The following is a 16,094-nucleotide window of genomic DNA, read 5'->3' as shown; positions in this document are numbered from 1 at the left end:
GTGGCCTGGAACTACCCAGTGGCCTGCTCTGACCCCCGCCTTCCGTCCTGAGGGTCCTCATACCTGCTTCCAGGGCCATCGGCAGAGGCTTCAGCTTAAGTATGGGCTGGGTGATCCTGCCACACAGCCAAGGATGCTTCAGGTGGATGGGTGACATGTGCTAAGGCCCGGTGGTGGAACAGAGTAGGCTGTTATTGGGGCAGGGGGTGGGAGGAGCACAGTGGGGCCCTGAGTGGCTGCAGTGGGGTGTTGGCGGCAAGTAGGAACTGGGAAGGGGGCCCTGCGTGCTGAAGGGCTGCGGTTCACATTGCCTTAGATTGAGACGGAGATGGGCAAGAAGACCCTCAGCAACTTGGACAAGATCCGCGAGGACTACCGAGCCCTTCGCCAGGAGAATGCTGGGCTCCTGGGCCGGGTCCGCGAGGCCTGAGCAGCCCCACCAGAGGTCTGCCCCCGGCCTCAGGCAGGGATATGGAGTGCTGGTGGCACTGGCCCTCGCTATGCCCTCTGATTACCATCCAGTTCCTCCTGCTGCAGCCTTGGCCCCAGACCCTCGCCCACCTCACCCCGACCCTTATCTGGGGCAATCATCCAGAGTGTGGGAGCTTGGCTTCAGTTTATTGTGGAGGGCATGGGGCGGGGGTTGGGGTCTTGGATCTCAAATAAATGAGGGGCTCTGTCTGCAGTCAAAGCTGAGGCATGGAACAGGGTGCAGGGCTCAGGGTGGGGGAGGGGTGGGTGGCAGGTGAGACACTGGATACATTTGGTGAGTTGGTGTGTGTAGCCCTGGGCATCTGCCTGGGACTCCGGAGGCCCCTTGGTGCCATGTGGGTGTGTATGTGCACATGAGATGTGCTGGTGAGTTCAGAGTCTGTGTGACCAAGCATGTTTGTCGGGAGCCATGCGTTACCATGTGTGACCTGCGTGCATGCGTCTGGGTGGCTTTCTGGAGCCTGACTTCCTGAAGGTCCTAAGGCTGCTTCTGTGCTGTTGTCAGGGCCTGCCTCATGTGACACTGCACCTGTGGGCCTGGAAGCCAGCTGTGGGTATGTGCTTTGGGGGACGTGGGTTGACTGTGTGTGGGTGTGACTGTGTGACTGCAAACTTGAGGTGGTGTGAGTGTACTGAGGCAGGCTCTTCATGTTTTTGGGGTTTTGTATCGAGTCCAGGGGACAGGATTGTGACTCTTATGTGTCCTTTTCCAGTTCCAAGGTCAACTGTGAGTGACTGAGGCAGGCTATGTGTGTGACTGGTTGTGAAGTCTCAGTTTGGCTGAGGAGCCCGTCACAGGGGGCTGGGGAGTGGGTGCAGGGCTGGGCCTGGGGTCCCTCTGAGCATCCTTGGTGCAGAGCATGTAATCCAAGAGGGTGGTCAGCTGGGGAGTGGGGTCCCTGACTGGCAGGACAGTGCACACCTTACTTCTTGGTCCCTGCGGGCATGTCCAGGGCTGGTCACCCCTGCCCCCAGCCACTTCGATCCCCTCCCCTGTCCTCCTTTCTCTTCTTGGCTCTGAGATCAGGGGCCAGGTGTGGGGTTGGAACACCTGCTGGGCCTCTGGCTCCTCTTCTTGCGGAACTCAAACTCATCCACGGTCCACACAGCCCCCTTCTCGCTCTCCACGCGTACAAAGCACTTGTGCAGGCTCAGGTTGTGGCGGATGGCATTCTGTGCAAGGAGGACCAGCCAGCCAGCCGGGCCAGGGCCAGGGGCGTGGGGGGATGAGGCAGTCATGCACTGATGCCAGCAGTGCCCACCCCAAACTGACCTCCTGCCCTTTCACAACACGCCTCCAAGCCCCCTCCCAGGCCCACCTGTGGTGGCATTTGAGGCCCTCCCAGCCACTGCCCCATCCAGAGGAACTCACCTTCCAGGTGGCCGGGTGGTTTCTGAAGAAGGCAAACATGCGTGTAAACCAATGGTAGATCTCGTTGAGTGTCCGCTGCTTCTCAGGAGCCTCCAGGATGGCCTGGAGATTAGGGGGTGTGTGGGTGAGGGGAGCTGCTGCCCCAAATGCAGCCTGACAGGGGCACTGGCCCACCTTGGGCTGGCCTCTGACCTGAGTGGAATTGTGGGGACAGGGGAAGGGAGGGAGATGGTGAGGGGAGACGGGTCAGAGACAGGGTTAGAAGTGGGGTGGGGGTGGGGCTGGGATGGGGTTAGGTGAAGGATCAGGGCTGGGGTTGGAGTGGCGTCAGGTTCAGGGTCAGGGCTGGAGTGAATTTAAATTTCTGGGGTGGAGTTTGCCGGTGGAGCTCTCGGGATGGGGGTGGGATGAGATTTCAGGGTTTAGGAAGTTTAAGGGCCAGGGGTGGGGTACAGGTAGGGGTTTGGAAGGAGTAAAGGGCCCGGCAGAGTTAGAAGTCAGAGAAGTGACTGGTTAAGGGTCAGGCTGGGGATGAGCTGGGGTAAGTCAAGGTGAGGGGTGGGATGACGTGTAGCATTAGGTCAGGAGGCAGAGATGGGCCTCGTTATTTTGTGTGTCTGGATTGTAGTTAGGTCTTGACTGTGTGTGGTCATTTAAGGATCAGGGATGGGATTGGGTGTGGAGTGAGGCTGAGGGTCTGGGAATTTGATCCGCTTGGATTTAGGAATGGAATTGCATCAGGGGTCGGTGATCATGGCTGCAGTGAGCCTCCGGGTTTGGATGGGGTGAGGCAGGTGAACGAGTGGCGTTGTGTAGGGTTAGGTGTGGGCCTGGGATGAAGGTCCAGGTGGGATCTGGTGAAGCCTTGGGGAAGGCATTAGGGAGATTAAGATGAAGGGGTTGGGATGGGGTGAGGTGAAGGGTCAGGTATTACAAGGAAGGGGTTAGGGATGGGGTCTAGTGGGGGGATGTCTTGACAGACTGGGGTATGTCAGGGCTGAGGAAGGAGTTAGGGTGAACCTGAGGTGGGCATAGGGGAAGGGGCAGAGGTCAGATTAGTTTGGGGGCCCAGGAGGCAGTTAGGCATGGGGTTGAGGTGGTCGTTAGGAAAGGGGTGGATTTAAGGCCGGCTCTTGGCTTGCCATGGCTTGGATAGCAGTTGAGGTGTGGGTTTGGGGTGTAGATGGGGGGTCACATCTAAGGCATGGGTTTATTCACACAGGAGCCCCCCTGGGGGTGTTTGGTGAGGGGAAGGTCCTCCACCCCAGCCCTCTCTTCCTTCTCCTCCGCCTGGCACCCCACTTACCCAGCGGATGAGGGTGGCATAGGTGAAAGGGGGACGCATGTTGTGGAACTTGAAGTAGTCCATGTTGTGGAAGAACTCTGTCAAGAGGTGGGGAGGGATCAGGTGCCATCTGGGAACTCCTCACTCCCTCTCCCACCCTCTGCTCTCCACCAGCTGTCGAGTCTGCATGCCTGAAATCCCACCGTGTACACCCCTTTCCAGGATCACAATCACTGTTGGCTAAGCACTCTACGTAAATGATACCATTTCCTCTTTACACTGCTCCCACCACTATAGGGCTTATTCTTCCCAAGGTTTAAAAGTAGTAACTTCCACACCAAAGGGATGTAACTGGTTAAGTGGCGGGGCCAGGAGGGCACTCAAAGGTCCTGATCCCTGTTAAACCCATAGCCCAGACCTTGTGGATGGCAGGGCAAGGTGAGCTCGGCAAGTCACCCTGCTTTTTCTTGGCGGTGGGGAGACAGAGTCCCTGGGAATTACTAAGCTAGCTCTCTCCCTCCTGATGACCAAATGCAGTGAGTAGCTGAAGCTCAGAGTGAGTGAGTCCCAACCTCCAGGGAAGACAGGGCTAGACATCTGAGACCACAATGGGGGCTTAGAGGCCATGGAATTCCAGAAAGGAAGCTTTTGCAAGCAGTTGCCATTTCCTAAAGGCTGAGTGGCAGTGGTAGGGAAGAGTGGTCCCCTACCTTGTACCAGTTAGGGAGATGAGGGGTCGGGGGCACAGTGTAGGACACGCACCACCCTTACCTGGGAATGTGCTGTTTCCATGGCTGCCCCAGAGGTGCCTCCGCACGGCAAACAGGCCATCGGGGGCCTCCTGGGGTCCTGGCCAGGCCGGGACGGTGGTGCCTGGGGTGCCAGTGGCTACGATACAGCAGGAACCCTTGTCAGATGATGCCTGGGGGAAGAGGGAGGGGCTGGTGACCCAGAGGCTTAAACTTTCCACTTTAGTTTTAAATAAGTGTTTTTATTAACAAAAGCAAGAGTGTCCTCAATTCCACTCTGATGTAGAATCCGACGAAGCAGCACAAACCATATTTATTAGAGTGGAGGTGGACAAATGGGTGTAGAGCACCAGTGATGGGGCCACAAGCTAGGGTTGAATTGGGCTCTTCTGCCACCCAACTGGGACCTTGGGGAAGTCACCCAAGCCTCCCTGGCCTCAGTTTTCCTCATCTGTGAAGTGGGGATGATAGCAATACCTACCTCACACAGGCATCATGAGGAATTAAATAAGGTAACATCACCAAAGTGTTCAGAAACAATGCCTAACACCGAGGGCTGGCTTCTGTATGATCGCTGCAGGTGCCCAGGGCCTGGCACTTTGTTTAATGTTCTGCAATCATTATTTTGAAATCCGAGCCCTGTGATTTCATTTTGCACCAGGCCCTGTGAGTTATATAGGTGGTTCTGCCAGCAGCACGTGGTCTGTGTTCAGTGTTGGGTGATTTGCTGTTGCTTTGCTAACTCAAGATCATGATGTCTAGGGATCTTAAGATCAGAGAATTTGTAAGCAGAAAGCGACAGATTCCCAGGTCTGGGTATGTTTGGAGCTGAGGACAGGGGCCCAGAGATCCCAGGACCTGGGTGCAAGGATAGGTCCCCTGCCCCCTGCAGGAGCCTCTCCCACTGCCCAGCCGTCCATGCCACCTGTGGGTCTGGGGTGGCTCACCGCAGATGGAGCCTTGGTTTGGGCCATCTTCCCAGCCAGATGGGCCTGCATAGCACCCAGCTTCTCCTTCTCCAGCACCAGCTGTGAGGACAGGCACAGAGTGAGGCCTCGACCCGCTCTTTCTCCTCCACTTCTTTGCCCGGGCTGTGGTCTTCCCTGGGAGTGCCCTGCCCCCTTCCTTCAGGCCAGGCCCCTTCCTGGGTGAGCTTGGCTCCTGGCATGGGGTGGACTGACCATTTACCACGCCCCCACATCACCTGTTGCTCCAGAGATTGCACCACCTCCCTCTGGAGCAGACACTGCGCCCTGCCCTTCTCATCCAGGAGATGGTCTGCCTGGCAGTGCCTGGGTAGGGGGAAGAGTCCACACGGGTGACCATGGTGGGCCCAGCCTTCTGGCTCAACATTCTGAGGGGAAAGGGCTCAGACTCTGGGAGGAAGGTCTCTTCAGAGTCTCAGCCTCCCTCCCCTCTGTTGACCTCAGTCTCCCTGTCATTCCTTCAACGCATGCCACTTGGCATCTATGGCCAGGGTGCCGGAGATGATGATGGATGGGTAGTGAGCTGAGAGCGGGCCAGGTAAGTGAGAGTGGGAAAGGCATTCCAGATGGAGAGGACAGCCTGTGCAAAGGCCTGGTCATGAAGACAGGATGCACTGAGTTGCCACTGATAGTTGGGTATGGTTGGAGAAGGGGGTGGGTGTGAGACAGAAACAGAATGTGTATGTGTGTGTGTGTGTGTGTGTGTGTGTGTGATGGGGCTGAGAGGAGGCAGCAACAGCCACTGTGAGGATCTGGGACTGCGGGGATCAATAAAGTCAGGCAGGTGTGTTGGCATGACAGGGTAGCAGGGCAAAGCAGTTAGGAGTGTGGATTCTGGAGCCTGGCTATTGCTCAGAAGCTGGGTGATCTTGATCAAGACACTTAACATCGCTGGCCTCAATTTCTTTGTCTGTAAAATGGAGGCAATCATAGCACACACGTCTATTGTGATGCCCCATTATACAGATGAGGAAATAGGCTCAGAGAAACTAAGTAATTTGCCCAAGATTAGAGCCCGTGAGTGATGGAGTCAGGCTGTGAACCCACAGTCTCAGCTTTTGCCTCTTTCATCTTACTCCCTATCAGGATAAGGCCTGAGCTGAAACCAGCACCCCCAGACCTTCTCCCACAAACTGCCCCCTACCCCCGGACCAGAATGGGCCTAGTGGGCCTGGCTCACTCACTTGAGGAAGTCTTCTGGCTCCTTGAAGACCTTCTCACATCCGGGCCACTTGCAGACACCATTTGCCAGCAGTGAGTAGGAGCCCTGGGGCACAGTCAAAAGGGTGCTGGGGGGACAAAGAGTGTCAGGGGCGGGGGTGGCAGGGCAGGGAGCCTTCCCAGCCCTGCACACTGACCTGTCTTTCCTAGGCATGCCAGGGCTTGGGAAGGTGCAGAGCAGTGCTGGCTCCCTGGACACCCACTCCAGGCTGGCCACGTTGATTCCTGCAGGGGGGGACAGGGCACCTCTGGGTGCCAGGCTCTGAGGCTTGGCCCCGACCGGGCCTCTCGTTTTGAGCTTCCGACCCCCTCTGAGTTTAGCAGGCCCAGACTCCCGGGGGCTCTGTGGTCCCTAACCTCCAAAGCTTCTGTAGAGCAGCTCAAAGACTGTGCTGACATTTCGACTAACTTTGCAAAAGATCTGTGGTTCTGGGATTTTGACATTCTGCGTCTTTAAGATTCTGACATTTTTGAGAGGTTGGAGTTTCCAAGATGATAAGACCTGACCCCTCTGGCCCCCCGAGGGCCGTGATTCAGCAGCCCACACTGCTTTAGTTCAAGGATTGGGGGCTCTGGGGTTCTGTGGAGCTGCGGGGTACAGTGTTACCAGGTGGCAGGCCGGGCCGGGCCTTGAGAGAGAAGAGCCCCGTAGCAGCAGTGGGTGGCGGGAGGCTGATCATAGCTGGGCTGTCCAGTGGGCGCACCTGCAGCACAGGGGTCCGGGCATGGGCATCCACCGTTGAGAGCTGGGGGCACATGAGGGCTGTGGTTCAGCCTGGTCCCCTCACCAGTTCTCCCGCCTGCTCCACCCTCCCTACCCGTGCTGAGCTGGTACCTGGTGCACGAAGTGTGGCCTGTCCTGGAGGAGCGCCTGCAAATGGGGCGAGGGACCCAGCCGAGCTCCAGAGGGTGCCACCATGACAAGGGGTACTGTGGGCATCTGGGGGAAGGCAGGTGGGTGACATGCTATCCTTATGCTCGTTCTACACGTCTAATCCCTATACTCCTCACTGCAACCCTGCCTACTAGGTACTATGACCATCCCCATTTTACATATGTGGAAACTGAAGCTCAGGGAGATTGGGTGACTATTTCAAGGTCAAGCCAGCTAGTAAGTTTCGGAGCTGGCTTCCATCCTGTCACCTTACCTCCGTGGGCCCCCAGCCCTTTGTTACATGGGGGTGGAGACACACAGCTATGCCTGTGGGATGATGATGGGGTCTCCTCTCCTGAGATATGGGTTGGGAGGTCGGCGAAAGCCTCGAATCTCTGAGACCTGCTATGTGGGGACTTTCTTGGCCCCGTGACATCTGCATAAGTCACAGACTTGCCTGGGACCCAGAAAACCACTTCCTGTGCCCCGGCTGGGCCCCCCCTCCCAGTGCCACAGTAAAGGTCGGCACCTGTAGGCCCAGGTGCCCCACCCTGCCTGCCCTATCCTGGACCCTAGGTCTTACCTGCAACTGTGATGGTGGCATGGGGTTCAAGGAGGAAGAGGAGGTGTGGGCCCCACTTCGGAGATCCCGGCCTTGGAAAATTGTCCCCGGGCTCTTGGTGCCCAGCTGGTCTGAGGCCTTGGGTGCAGCCCTCCAGCTGGGCGAGGCTCCTGGGGATGGGCTGAGTACCAAGGAAGGGGCCAAGGGCTTGGCTGGCCTGGGGTTGGGCATTGGGTCCTTGTTCAAGGGCAGGCTGCAGGGACACAAGAAGAAGGAAGTTACATGTGTGCTGGGCTGTGCGTGTACGAAATACTTAACTGTTTGAACCATGTGGACACCCCCTCTGGCCAGAGCAGGCATTGGCCAGGAACTGTCCCAAAGGGACCCCAGCTCTGGTCACATGTGTGTGCATGTGCATGCACATACTTGGTGTCAGGGACACAGGTGTGCCTACTGTGTCTCCAAGCACACCCCCCATGCAGACATACATAGACTGAGTACACAGCTTGCCCGCACACACTGGCACAACCCTGCTGGGGATTTCAGGCTGGTTTTGGGGGCTTCAGTCAGGGTAGATATCAGCACTTGAGTAGTGGACTTCAAGCCTCTGCCCTCCTGTCCTCCCAGAACTGGGTACAAGCCACACAACCTTTGCTGACCCTGCTAGGACTGGGTTCTGATTTTCTCCTGGGAGCATTGTTACCCCAGTGACTTGGGCATATTTGGGAGTAAGATGGGGGCATGGACTCAAAAAATCCCTCTGGCTGCTGTAAGAGGGGGATGCTCCAGGGAGGTGAGGGCAGAAGTAGGGGGAATAGTGAGGAGGCTACTACAATAGTCCAGGGCAAGCAATAGTCCAGACCAGGCTGATGGCAGTGGAGATGGTGAGAAGTGGGTGGATTCTAGTTATGTTTTGAAGGTGGAGTCAGGAGAACTGGATGGCAGCTTGGATGTGGGAAGTGAGAGAGGGCGGGTCATGGTGACTTATGGGTGTTAGCTGGGCAGCTGGAAGGACAGAGCTGACATGACCTGAGATGGGAGAGACATAGGGGAGCAGGGTTGGGGGTCATGATCCAGGCGTGGAGGGACATGGAAAGTCTGGCATTAGATGTGCAAGTGGCAAGGCTGGGTAGGAGCTGAGTGAAGTCTGGAGCTTAGGCGGGCATCTCTAAGATCATCTCCACACTCCCACCCTGCACGGAGCTGGCAGGGCAGGTACCAGAGAGGAGGAAATACAGATTCTCTTGAGCCAGGGCTAGTATAAGCTCCTTGACTTGGCTCCCACCAGAGTTTACCCCAATCTCTGCTTTGCAGGCCTGCCTCCCAGCCATTGCTCATGCTATTCGACCTACCCAGAATGCTTGCTCCTCTTCCTATATGCAAGCCCTGTCCAGAAAGTCCTCCTAAATGGCTCCAGAACCTTACACTCTTCGATAGGCAGGACCTTGGTTTCTCAGATTCATGTAATCCCAGTCTGAGAGGAAGCCAGAACTGGAAGGGACTGCCAAGTCCAACTTCCATGCTGTGAAAGTGGCTAACCAGGTACAGTGTCCCACAGCCCCATGGTGACTTGAGAACTCTACTTTCTCCAGAAAGTGTGTGTGTGTGTTCATGTCCCAATCTCACCCCACAGCACTGGGATGGGCACAGAGCTGCTGAGAGCAGACCTGAGGAGTAGAAGGGAGGGTTCTGAGGGGGCAGTAACCCGTTTTTTCCTTTGCTGTCAGCTCACAGTGGGTGTCAGAGCTATGGTGCTGAAGGAAGTAGGGGTAAGAATCCAGGTATTTAAACCCCTAGTCTTTCAGGGGCTTGGACATTACTGCCTGAGAATTAAGAGCCTGGGTCTATGGAGGCTCAGAACAAGGGCCAGAGAGTGTTGAAGACCCTGAAGACGTGAGTGAATGAATGAGTGGATGAAGGCAGGCAGAGATCACGGTGAGGCTTGAACGAGCCAAGGGACATCAGGCTGCCAGCAAACCATCCAAAGCTATGAAAGATGCATGAACAGATTCTCATACCCCTACGAGGAACCACCCCTGCTAACACCTTGATCTTGGACTTCGGCCTTCAGAACTGTGCGACAAACCATTTCTATTGTTGTAAGCCACCTAGTTTGTAGTACTTTGTCACAGAAGACCTGAGCAAACCAGTACCGATTTTGGTGGATGCATGAATGTTTCCCAGCACTCTGGCCTACTCCACAAGGCTAGCTTGTGGTCGGTTCTCCAGTCGCCTGGACCCTTGTCCACAGCATGTAAGAAACCACTTCCCCAGATATATCTGGAACCACCTGAGTCAGGGTAGCATAGATACATTCTCAGAAAGGGGCCGTGGATATGGTCTGTCTGGTGGTGGGGTACCTGGAGGGCCAGACTGGGCAGCCGGCTTCCTGCACTGTCTGTTGGGGCGTCCCTTTCTGACTATTTCTCAGAAGCCACATGGAGGATGTTTCTGGGACACAGATTGTATTTTCGTATCGGGGTCTGCATCTGAGCCCTGCTGTCACGGCCCCCGACTTCCCCAGATATTTCTGCCATTGACGTCATGGCGGCCGGATGCACTGGGCTTCATCAGTACCAAGGAGGAAAAGAAGGGGGCAGGTACCCCACCCCACGGGTTTCATTCCGAGAATTGGCCATCCCGTCCTGCAGCTGGTTTGGCCCAGGTGGGGTGATGTGGGTGCTGGCGGATGTGGTGAGTGACATCCATCTGGCCACCATGACGAACCCTGGGCCCTGTAGACCTGGCCCTTCTTGGGCCATGGAGAGGCCCAAGGTTTGACGCTTGGGGAGTGCCATGCAGACCCCACAGAGACTGGGGCCCTCGAAGTCTTCAAATGGTGCTATGCCAGAACCTTAGAATCATAGAACGTTATTTCTTAGATTCAAAGGATCCCAGAATCTCGAACCCACAGACGCTGTGGAGTCCATGGGCTCAACTTCTCAGTATGTGAAGGCCAACGTCCCTGGTGCCCAAATTCACTGGAACTTCCTGAAGTTCACAGTGCCTCCTGCCTACCAGGCCTGGAATTGCAGCAAGCCTCCTCTCGGCCTCCCTCCTAAGTTCTGGGAAAGCAGGAAGGTCAGAATCATCCTCTCTGCTTCCCCCAGCCTGGAACCAGGCTCTGACACTAACCAGCTGTAACTGTCTTCAGGCTCATATGTAAATTGAAACAGTAATAGTACCCATCTTCCAAATTTAATGCCTGCTAAATGCTTAATGAAATGCCAGTGATCAGTAGATGGACCCGTGAAGGGTCTGTCTTCTGGTCCATTCTGGGACAAAGCTCCCAGACTCACAGCCACTCTGCCAGAGATGGGGGAGGGAAGAAAGGGGACGTTGAGGCCAGCACACCTTTGGCTAGGACCTCATGGGAGCAGGAAAGGCCCTGGTTTTTGCCAGTAGAGAGTGCACCATCAGGCTCTCTGGAGGGGCTCCGGGATAGAGTCCCAGGGACCAATGCCAACTCTGGGGACATGGCTGAGCCCTGTCCACAGCCAGACTCAAACAGAACAACTGATGTCCCTCTAGTATCACCACCCTCTGGCCATGAGGCTTCCTGACTCATGGGGCCCTGGGACCCCACCCAGCCTAGCTCTTGTGAGGCTGGCCCCACACTGTGACCCTAAGGGTCCAACTCGTGAGAGGGCTGAAGGGGGAACGGCAGCAGATGGGAGGCAGCCCAGGGTCCCCCTGTGCCTGTGATGGATGCCGAGGAGTAGTCTGAGGCCTACAGTTGGGGAGAGAGACAGAGCCAGGGCCCCTCTAAGAGTCTCGGAATCTGAGCTCGGGTCTCAACTCTGCCACTGTGTCTCTGTGAGGGCTTCATGGAGTCGTCCTGCCCATGTCCTGGCCTCAACCTGACCCCTCTGTATGCTGCGAAGGGGAGGAGTGTGGAGTGGATGAGGGCCAGTGGCCTTGTGCTCTGTGTCTGGGTGAGCGGCTAGGTGTCTGCAGGCCTTTGATTTGATAACTGCCCTTCTATCCAGGGGAATGGCTGGAGACAGGGATAGAGAGAGACAAAGAGAGACCCAGAGGACAAGAGCTACAGAGAGAGATGGGAGAGACATGGGGAGGGATGGATAGACACTCGGAGAGAGAAACAAAGAGAATGAGAAAGATAATGAGAAAGGAGAGACAGTGAGGACAAGGAACCCACAGGAGCAGAACGTCAAAGACAGAGAACAAGAGAGACAGAAACAACACAGAGATGGGGAGAGGCAAAGAGACAGATAAGAGAGACAGAGAGAGAGGGAGACGGAGAGAGACAAAGAGATGCTCCAAGTAAGAACAGTTGTTGGTCTCTGGCTGGAGGAACTGATCCTTTGTTATTCCACAATAACAAAGGAATAACAAAGGGCAAGGTGCCAGGGCTTTCAGTGGGTGCTACATTGTAGCGAAGAGCAACAATCACAAAATGCTGTGGCCCTGGCACCAGAAGAGACACTGAGGAACAGAACAGAAGGGGAAAAGCTCAAATACAGACCAACATCTACAGGGAATGGAGTTGTGATGAATGTGGCATGTGGCATTTCAAATCAGGAGACATTTGAAAGAGGCTGTTTAACAAATGTTTCTGGGATAATTAAGGGGACAATAAAGTTAATGACTGACCAGTCCATTTTCCCACCAACCCCTCCCTGCCCAGTGTGAAATGTCACCCTCATCATCTACCCTAAAATAAATTCCAGATTCATTAAAGGGATAAATAATAATATCTTATATTGATCTTGGGTTTATTGTATGCCAGGCCCTATGCTAAGCATTTAAGAAGGATGAGAGATTTAATCCTTGCAACCACCCTTTGAGGTTCGTACCATCACAGTACCAATGAGGAAATGAAGGTATAGAGAAGTTAGATGCCTGGCTAAAAATCACACAGATTGCTTGGGCTGAGGTTGGGTTTGTCCCAGACAGTTTGGCTCCAATACCCACACTCTTAACCTCTAAAGTAAATGGAAAAAATGAAGCCATAAAAGAGAATAGAAGCCAACACAGGTGAACATTTATCTCATTTTCAAGTGGGAAAGGACTTTCTAAGCATAAAACCAGAGACAGTAACCACAGAAGAAAAGACTAACCTCGTTGACAATATAAAAACATCATAAGCATCACAAAACAGCAGAAATAGAAAAACAACTTCAGCATATGATTGAGAGAGAATATTTGCTGTATATGTATGGCTGAGGAAAGGTTAATATTCTTTTATATAAAGAGCTGTGATACATCAATAAATTAAAATAATGAACACCCTATTAGGACTAAGGACATGACCAGACAACTGGGGGGGAAAAAGCACGAATGGTCAACAAACACTATATCAAAAGGTGCCAATTTCAACAACATGGTAATATTTTTATTACCTGTTATGTTGAGAAAGGACTAAAAAATGATAATACCCACCCATGGTTAGCTCAAGTAGAGGGAACATAAAACAGGACAACCGTTTGGGAGAAAAATTTGTAGAAAGGGTCAGAAACCTTAAAAATGCACAAACCCTTTGCCCTAGCCACTCGACTTGTAGGAATCCAAGGGATTAATCAGGGATGCTTATGGGAAAAAAACTAGAAACAACCCGAATGTCCAAAAATCAGCACTTGGTCAAATCAGCTGTGGTTCACACCAATGTGAGGATAGTCTGGACAGTTATAAAAGATCATTTTATGTTGAAACATTTTTTCAGTGACCTTAAAAAATGCTCCTATTAATTGAATAAAGCAGAAACAAAATCAACAGGTAGCCAGATAGCATGATTCTAATTTGGTTAAAAAAAAATACTAACAGTTAACACTCAGTGGGCACTTGCTAAGCCTGCAGAGACAAAATCACACTGACCCTGAATGATCTACTCTGTTACTGGACATGGATCCTGGCCACACACACACACACACCAGGTCCTAAGGGTATGACCCCGCAGCTAAACCATGGTTGACAATGGTGTGAAGTGCCCCCCAGGAGGCTCTCATCATGTGGTGCAAGCACAAGTTCATGTTAAGGGCTCAGCCCAACCCAACTTCTCTTTTGATCAGGGCAAACAGAATCGAAGCTCATTCTTGTAAAATGTAAATGTCCTTCTCAACATTACTTAACACACTTATTAACCGCCAACTGTACAAAGTTACGTGCTAGACGTTGGGGTGTGGGGAGGCAGGCAGGGAGAAGGCAAGACAAGTGAATAGGAAAGGTGGTGGGAGAGATGAAGGAAAGGAGACAGACAGAGTGTGGTCAAGATGAAGGAGACAGCAACAGGGGAGATGGTCAGAGCCAGAGCGAGACAGAGGGATGGAGATTGTGCATTCCAGAGAAAGACAGAAAAAGAGTGCGGCAGAGATACATAAAAAGAACGAGACAGAGAGGGATGGGAGGCATCAAGAGAGAAGAGCCGAAGAGATGCCACAGACGTAGTTAAAATTTCCAGTTTTACCCGGATAATATTTCAAGTTGTTCAAAGCTCTGCAATTCATAAAGATTGGCAGTTGATATACTTAAAATATCTTACCCATCCACACATTGATCCATTTATTTATCTTTGCCTCTGCCTCAGCACTGATTAAGTGCTTGATCGATCAGTCTTCTGGCGTTTGTTATTACTATTATTACTGTAAATAATACCTTACCTGACCAGGACCACAGGAGCTGTGTGCGTCTTGATAGTCCCCAAGGGCCCCTGATCCCCTCAATGCCTACCTCACTGTCGTCTTTTCCGTTGTACCCACATCTGGTGGGGGAGAGTGGGGACACTCACCTTGGTGAACTGGACTGACAGAAAAGGATCAGCTTGGCTTGTGGGAAACTGTCACATATCAAAAACAACTTTGCTTTTATACCGAGAAGAAAAACCACGGTGTGGAAGCCACAGACCTCTCTCTTCTAATAATCCAATTTTTTTTGATGAGTGTGTACGCTGATAATCACGGGGTGGGGGGGGTTCTCATAGTTTTTTTCTTCTCTCTCTCTCTCTCACTCGCTTGCTGTTTCTTCTCTTCTTGATTATGAGACTTAAACGGAAATTTTGAAATTTTGGGTTTTTTCTTTGCCCTTTACGAGTCATCTGAAAATATGATTTCTTCCCCTCACTACAGAGGTGAGAGGTATCAATGAGATAACAAGGCTCATGAGAAACCACAGTTTTTAAAACAATTGTGTAGAGTTAGAAAAAAAAGGGAAAAGAACTCAAATAAATCACAGGGGCTTCTAAGGCACGTAGAGATGCCACTCCGTGAGTGAAGGCATATGTGAGGGTCTCCGAGGAAAGGGAGAGACGAACTACAGACTATGTGTGGATAGTAAATGCCAGGGAAAGAAATGAAATAGGGTTGCATTTCCAGAGGCCTTGCTCTCAGGCCTGTTTACCCTTAAGTGGAACTGACATGGTCATCACGCTTTTACTGCCCAAGGATGAGGAGATCTGGACATTCTTGCAACTCATCTTCCCACCGAGGGTGAGGGTCATAGAAGTTAATTCACCGAGAAAAAATGCAGGGAGTCCCTCCCTACCCCCTCACAAGTCACAGAATCCAAGAGTCTGGGAATCACTCCCAGAATCTACTGAACATCACTGAATGAGGAAAGGGAGAAAAGTCTTGCCTCATTATATCTCAGGGCCTGAGAACTCTGACCCAGAGGCTACCCTACCAGGAAGGTCCCAACCAGGCCCCAGTATTAATATATCCATCCTCGCAAAGCCTGGAGAGGCCCGTTGGGACACCAAACTTCTCATGGTCAGGTACATCATGTTCTGATGCTTCTGAGGCCCTCAGCTTTTGTAATTTTCTACTCTGACAAATCCCAGTTTCTAAGGATTTAGAATTCCAAATATCCACCATCATCCCCATAGCTGACAGTTATCTCAGATTTTCCATGTGCTAGGCACAGCACTGAACACTTCTCACAACTGATCACGTTCAATCCTCACCACAGCCCTTGGAGATCCATCTGTCATCACTGCTGTTACACATATCTGGAAAATAGACATGAGGTAGTCCGGCAATGTGACTGGGATGACAGAGCTGGTGAATAGGGGCCCTGTGTCCCATTGGTGGTGGAGTTTGAAACCCCCATGTTTCCTTGAGCACAATGGTCTCACATTTTAAATTCTAGGCTGCAATGACAGGGAGGTTCTGAGATTTGGAGATTCTTCGGTGGGCTTGAAGGTTTCAGGTTGTCCAAGACTTGGTGGCTGCATTTCCTCACCTCAGTGAGCATTCCCTCCAATCAATGGTCAACAGGCGTGAGCAGCCTCCCAGGGGCTTCTCCAGATAAGCCATGGCTGTGACTCTGCCCTTGGCACTCCAGTGCCCTGCAGAGCCTAGGGTTCTGCCATCCAACGTCTACTCCAACCCATCTGCAAGACCGGCTTCAGGCCTGGGGAAAAGAAATTGGGAAGAGCTTATTCACATGGTATAAGCCTCCTGTCTAAGACCCACCCCTTTACTTCTTTTTCTCCCCATCACCTCCCAAGTTTTCAAAAGAAGGAGAGCATCTTTCCTCCACTCAGACTTACCTTTCTGGAAAAGCGCAGAGGGGCCTGGTGGCCTGGCTTTGTAAGACAAG

The 16,094-nt window shown here is 52.8% G+C and overlaps 2 protein-coding genes across 10 annotated transcripts in view; one reads left to right on the top strand and one right to left on the bottom strand.

Annotated features, from left to right (window-relative positions):
• CCDC22 (coiled-coil domain containing 22) overlaps nucleotides 1-691 on the top strand; it is a 14,893-nt gene extending 14,202 nt beyond the window's left edge. Inside the window, exon 17 of the mRNA XM_018045139.1 lies at nucleotides 317-691. Coding sequence (XP_017900628.1) covers nucleotides 317-430 — 114 coding nt within the window. The 3' untranslated portion in view covers nucleotides 431-691. The remainder of the gene's footprint in view (nucleotides 1-316) is intronic.
• FOXP3 (forkhead box P3) overlaps nucleotides 600-16,094 on the bottom strand; it is a 19,082-nt gene continuing 3,587 nt past the window's right edge. The window contains exons 1-12 of one of the 9 annotated variants that reach the window (XM_018045140.1): nucleotides 16,045-16,080; nucleotides 15,735-15,905; nucleotides 7,563-7,794; nucleotides 6,941-7,045; nucleotides 6,713-6,851; nucleotides 6,069-6,330; nucleotides 5,103-5,190; nucleotides 4,846-4,926; nucleotides 3,921-4,071; nucleotides 3,171-3,247; nucleotides 1,865-1,966; nucleotides 600-1,665 (exon numbers count right to left, since the gene is read on the bottom strand). In XM_018045140.1, coding sequence (XP_017900629.1) covers nucleotides 1,516-1,665; nucleotides 1,865-1,966; nucleotides 3,171-3,247; nucleotides 3,921-4,071; nucleotides 4,846-4,926; nucleotides 5,103-5,190; nucleotides 6,069-6,330; nucleotides 6,713-6,851; nucleotides 6,941-7,045; nucleotides 7,563-7,794; nucleotides 15,735-15,808 — 1,461 coding nt within the window. In that variant the 5' untranslated portion in view covers nucleotides 15,809-15,905; nucleotides 16,045-16,080 and the 3' untranslated portion in view covers nucleotides 600-1,515. Of the gene's footprint in view, nucleotides 1,666-1,864; nucleotides 1,967-3,170; nucleotides 3,248-3,920; nucleotides 4,072-4,845; nucleotides 4,927-5,102; nucleotides 5,191-6,068; nucleotides 6,331-6,712; nucleotides 6,852-6,940; nucleotides 7,046-7,562; nucleotides 12,227-14,286; nucleotides 15,906-16,044; nucleotides 16,081-16,094 lie in introns of those variants that run through there. The other 8 variants (XM_005700741.3, XM_018045141.1, XM_013976461.2 and 5 more) reach the window with 8 other exon arrangements.

This window comes from Capra hircus, unplaced genomic scaffold, assembly GCF_001704415.2.
Source record: "Capra hircus breed San Clemente unplaced genomic scaffold, ASM170441v1, whole genome shotgun sequence".
NCBI classification, from domain to species: domain Eukaryota; kingdom Metazoa; phylum Chordata; class Mammalia; order Artiodactyla; family Bovidae; genus Capra; species Capra hircus.
Note: the sequence above shows the minus strand (reverse complement) of the source record. Positions and strands in the feature narration are given on the sequence as shown.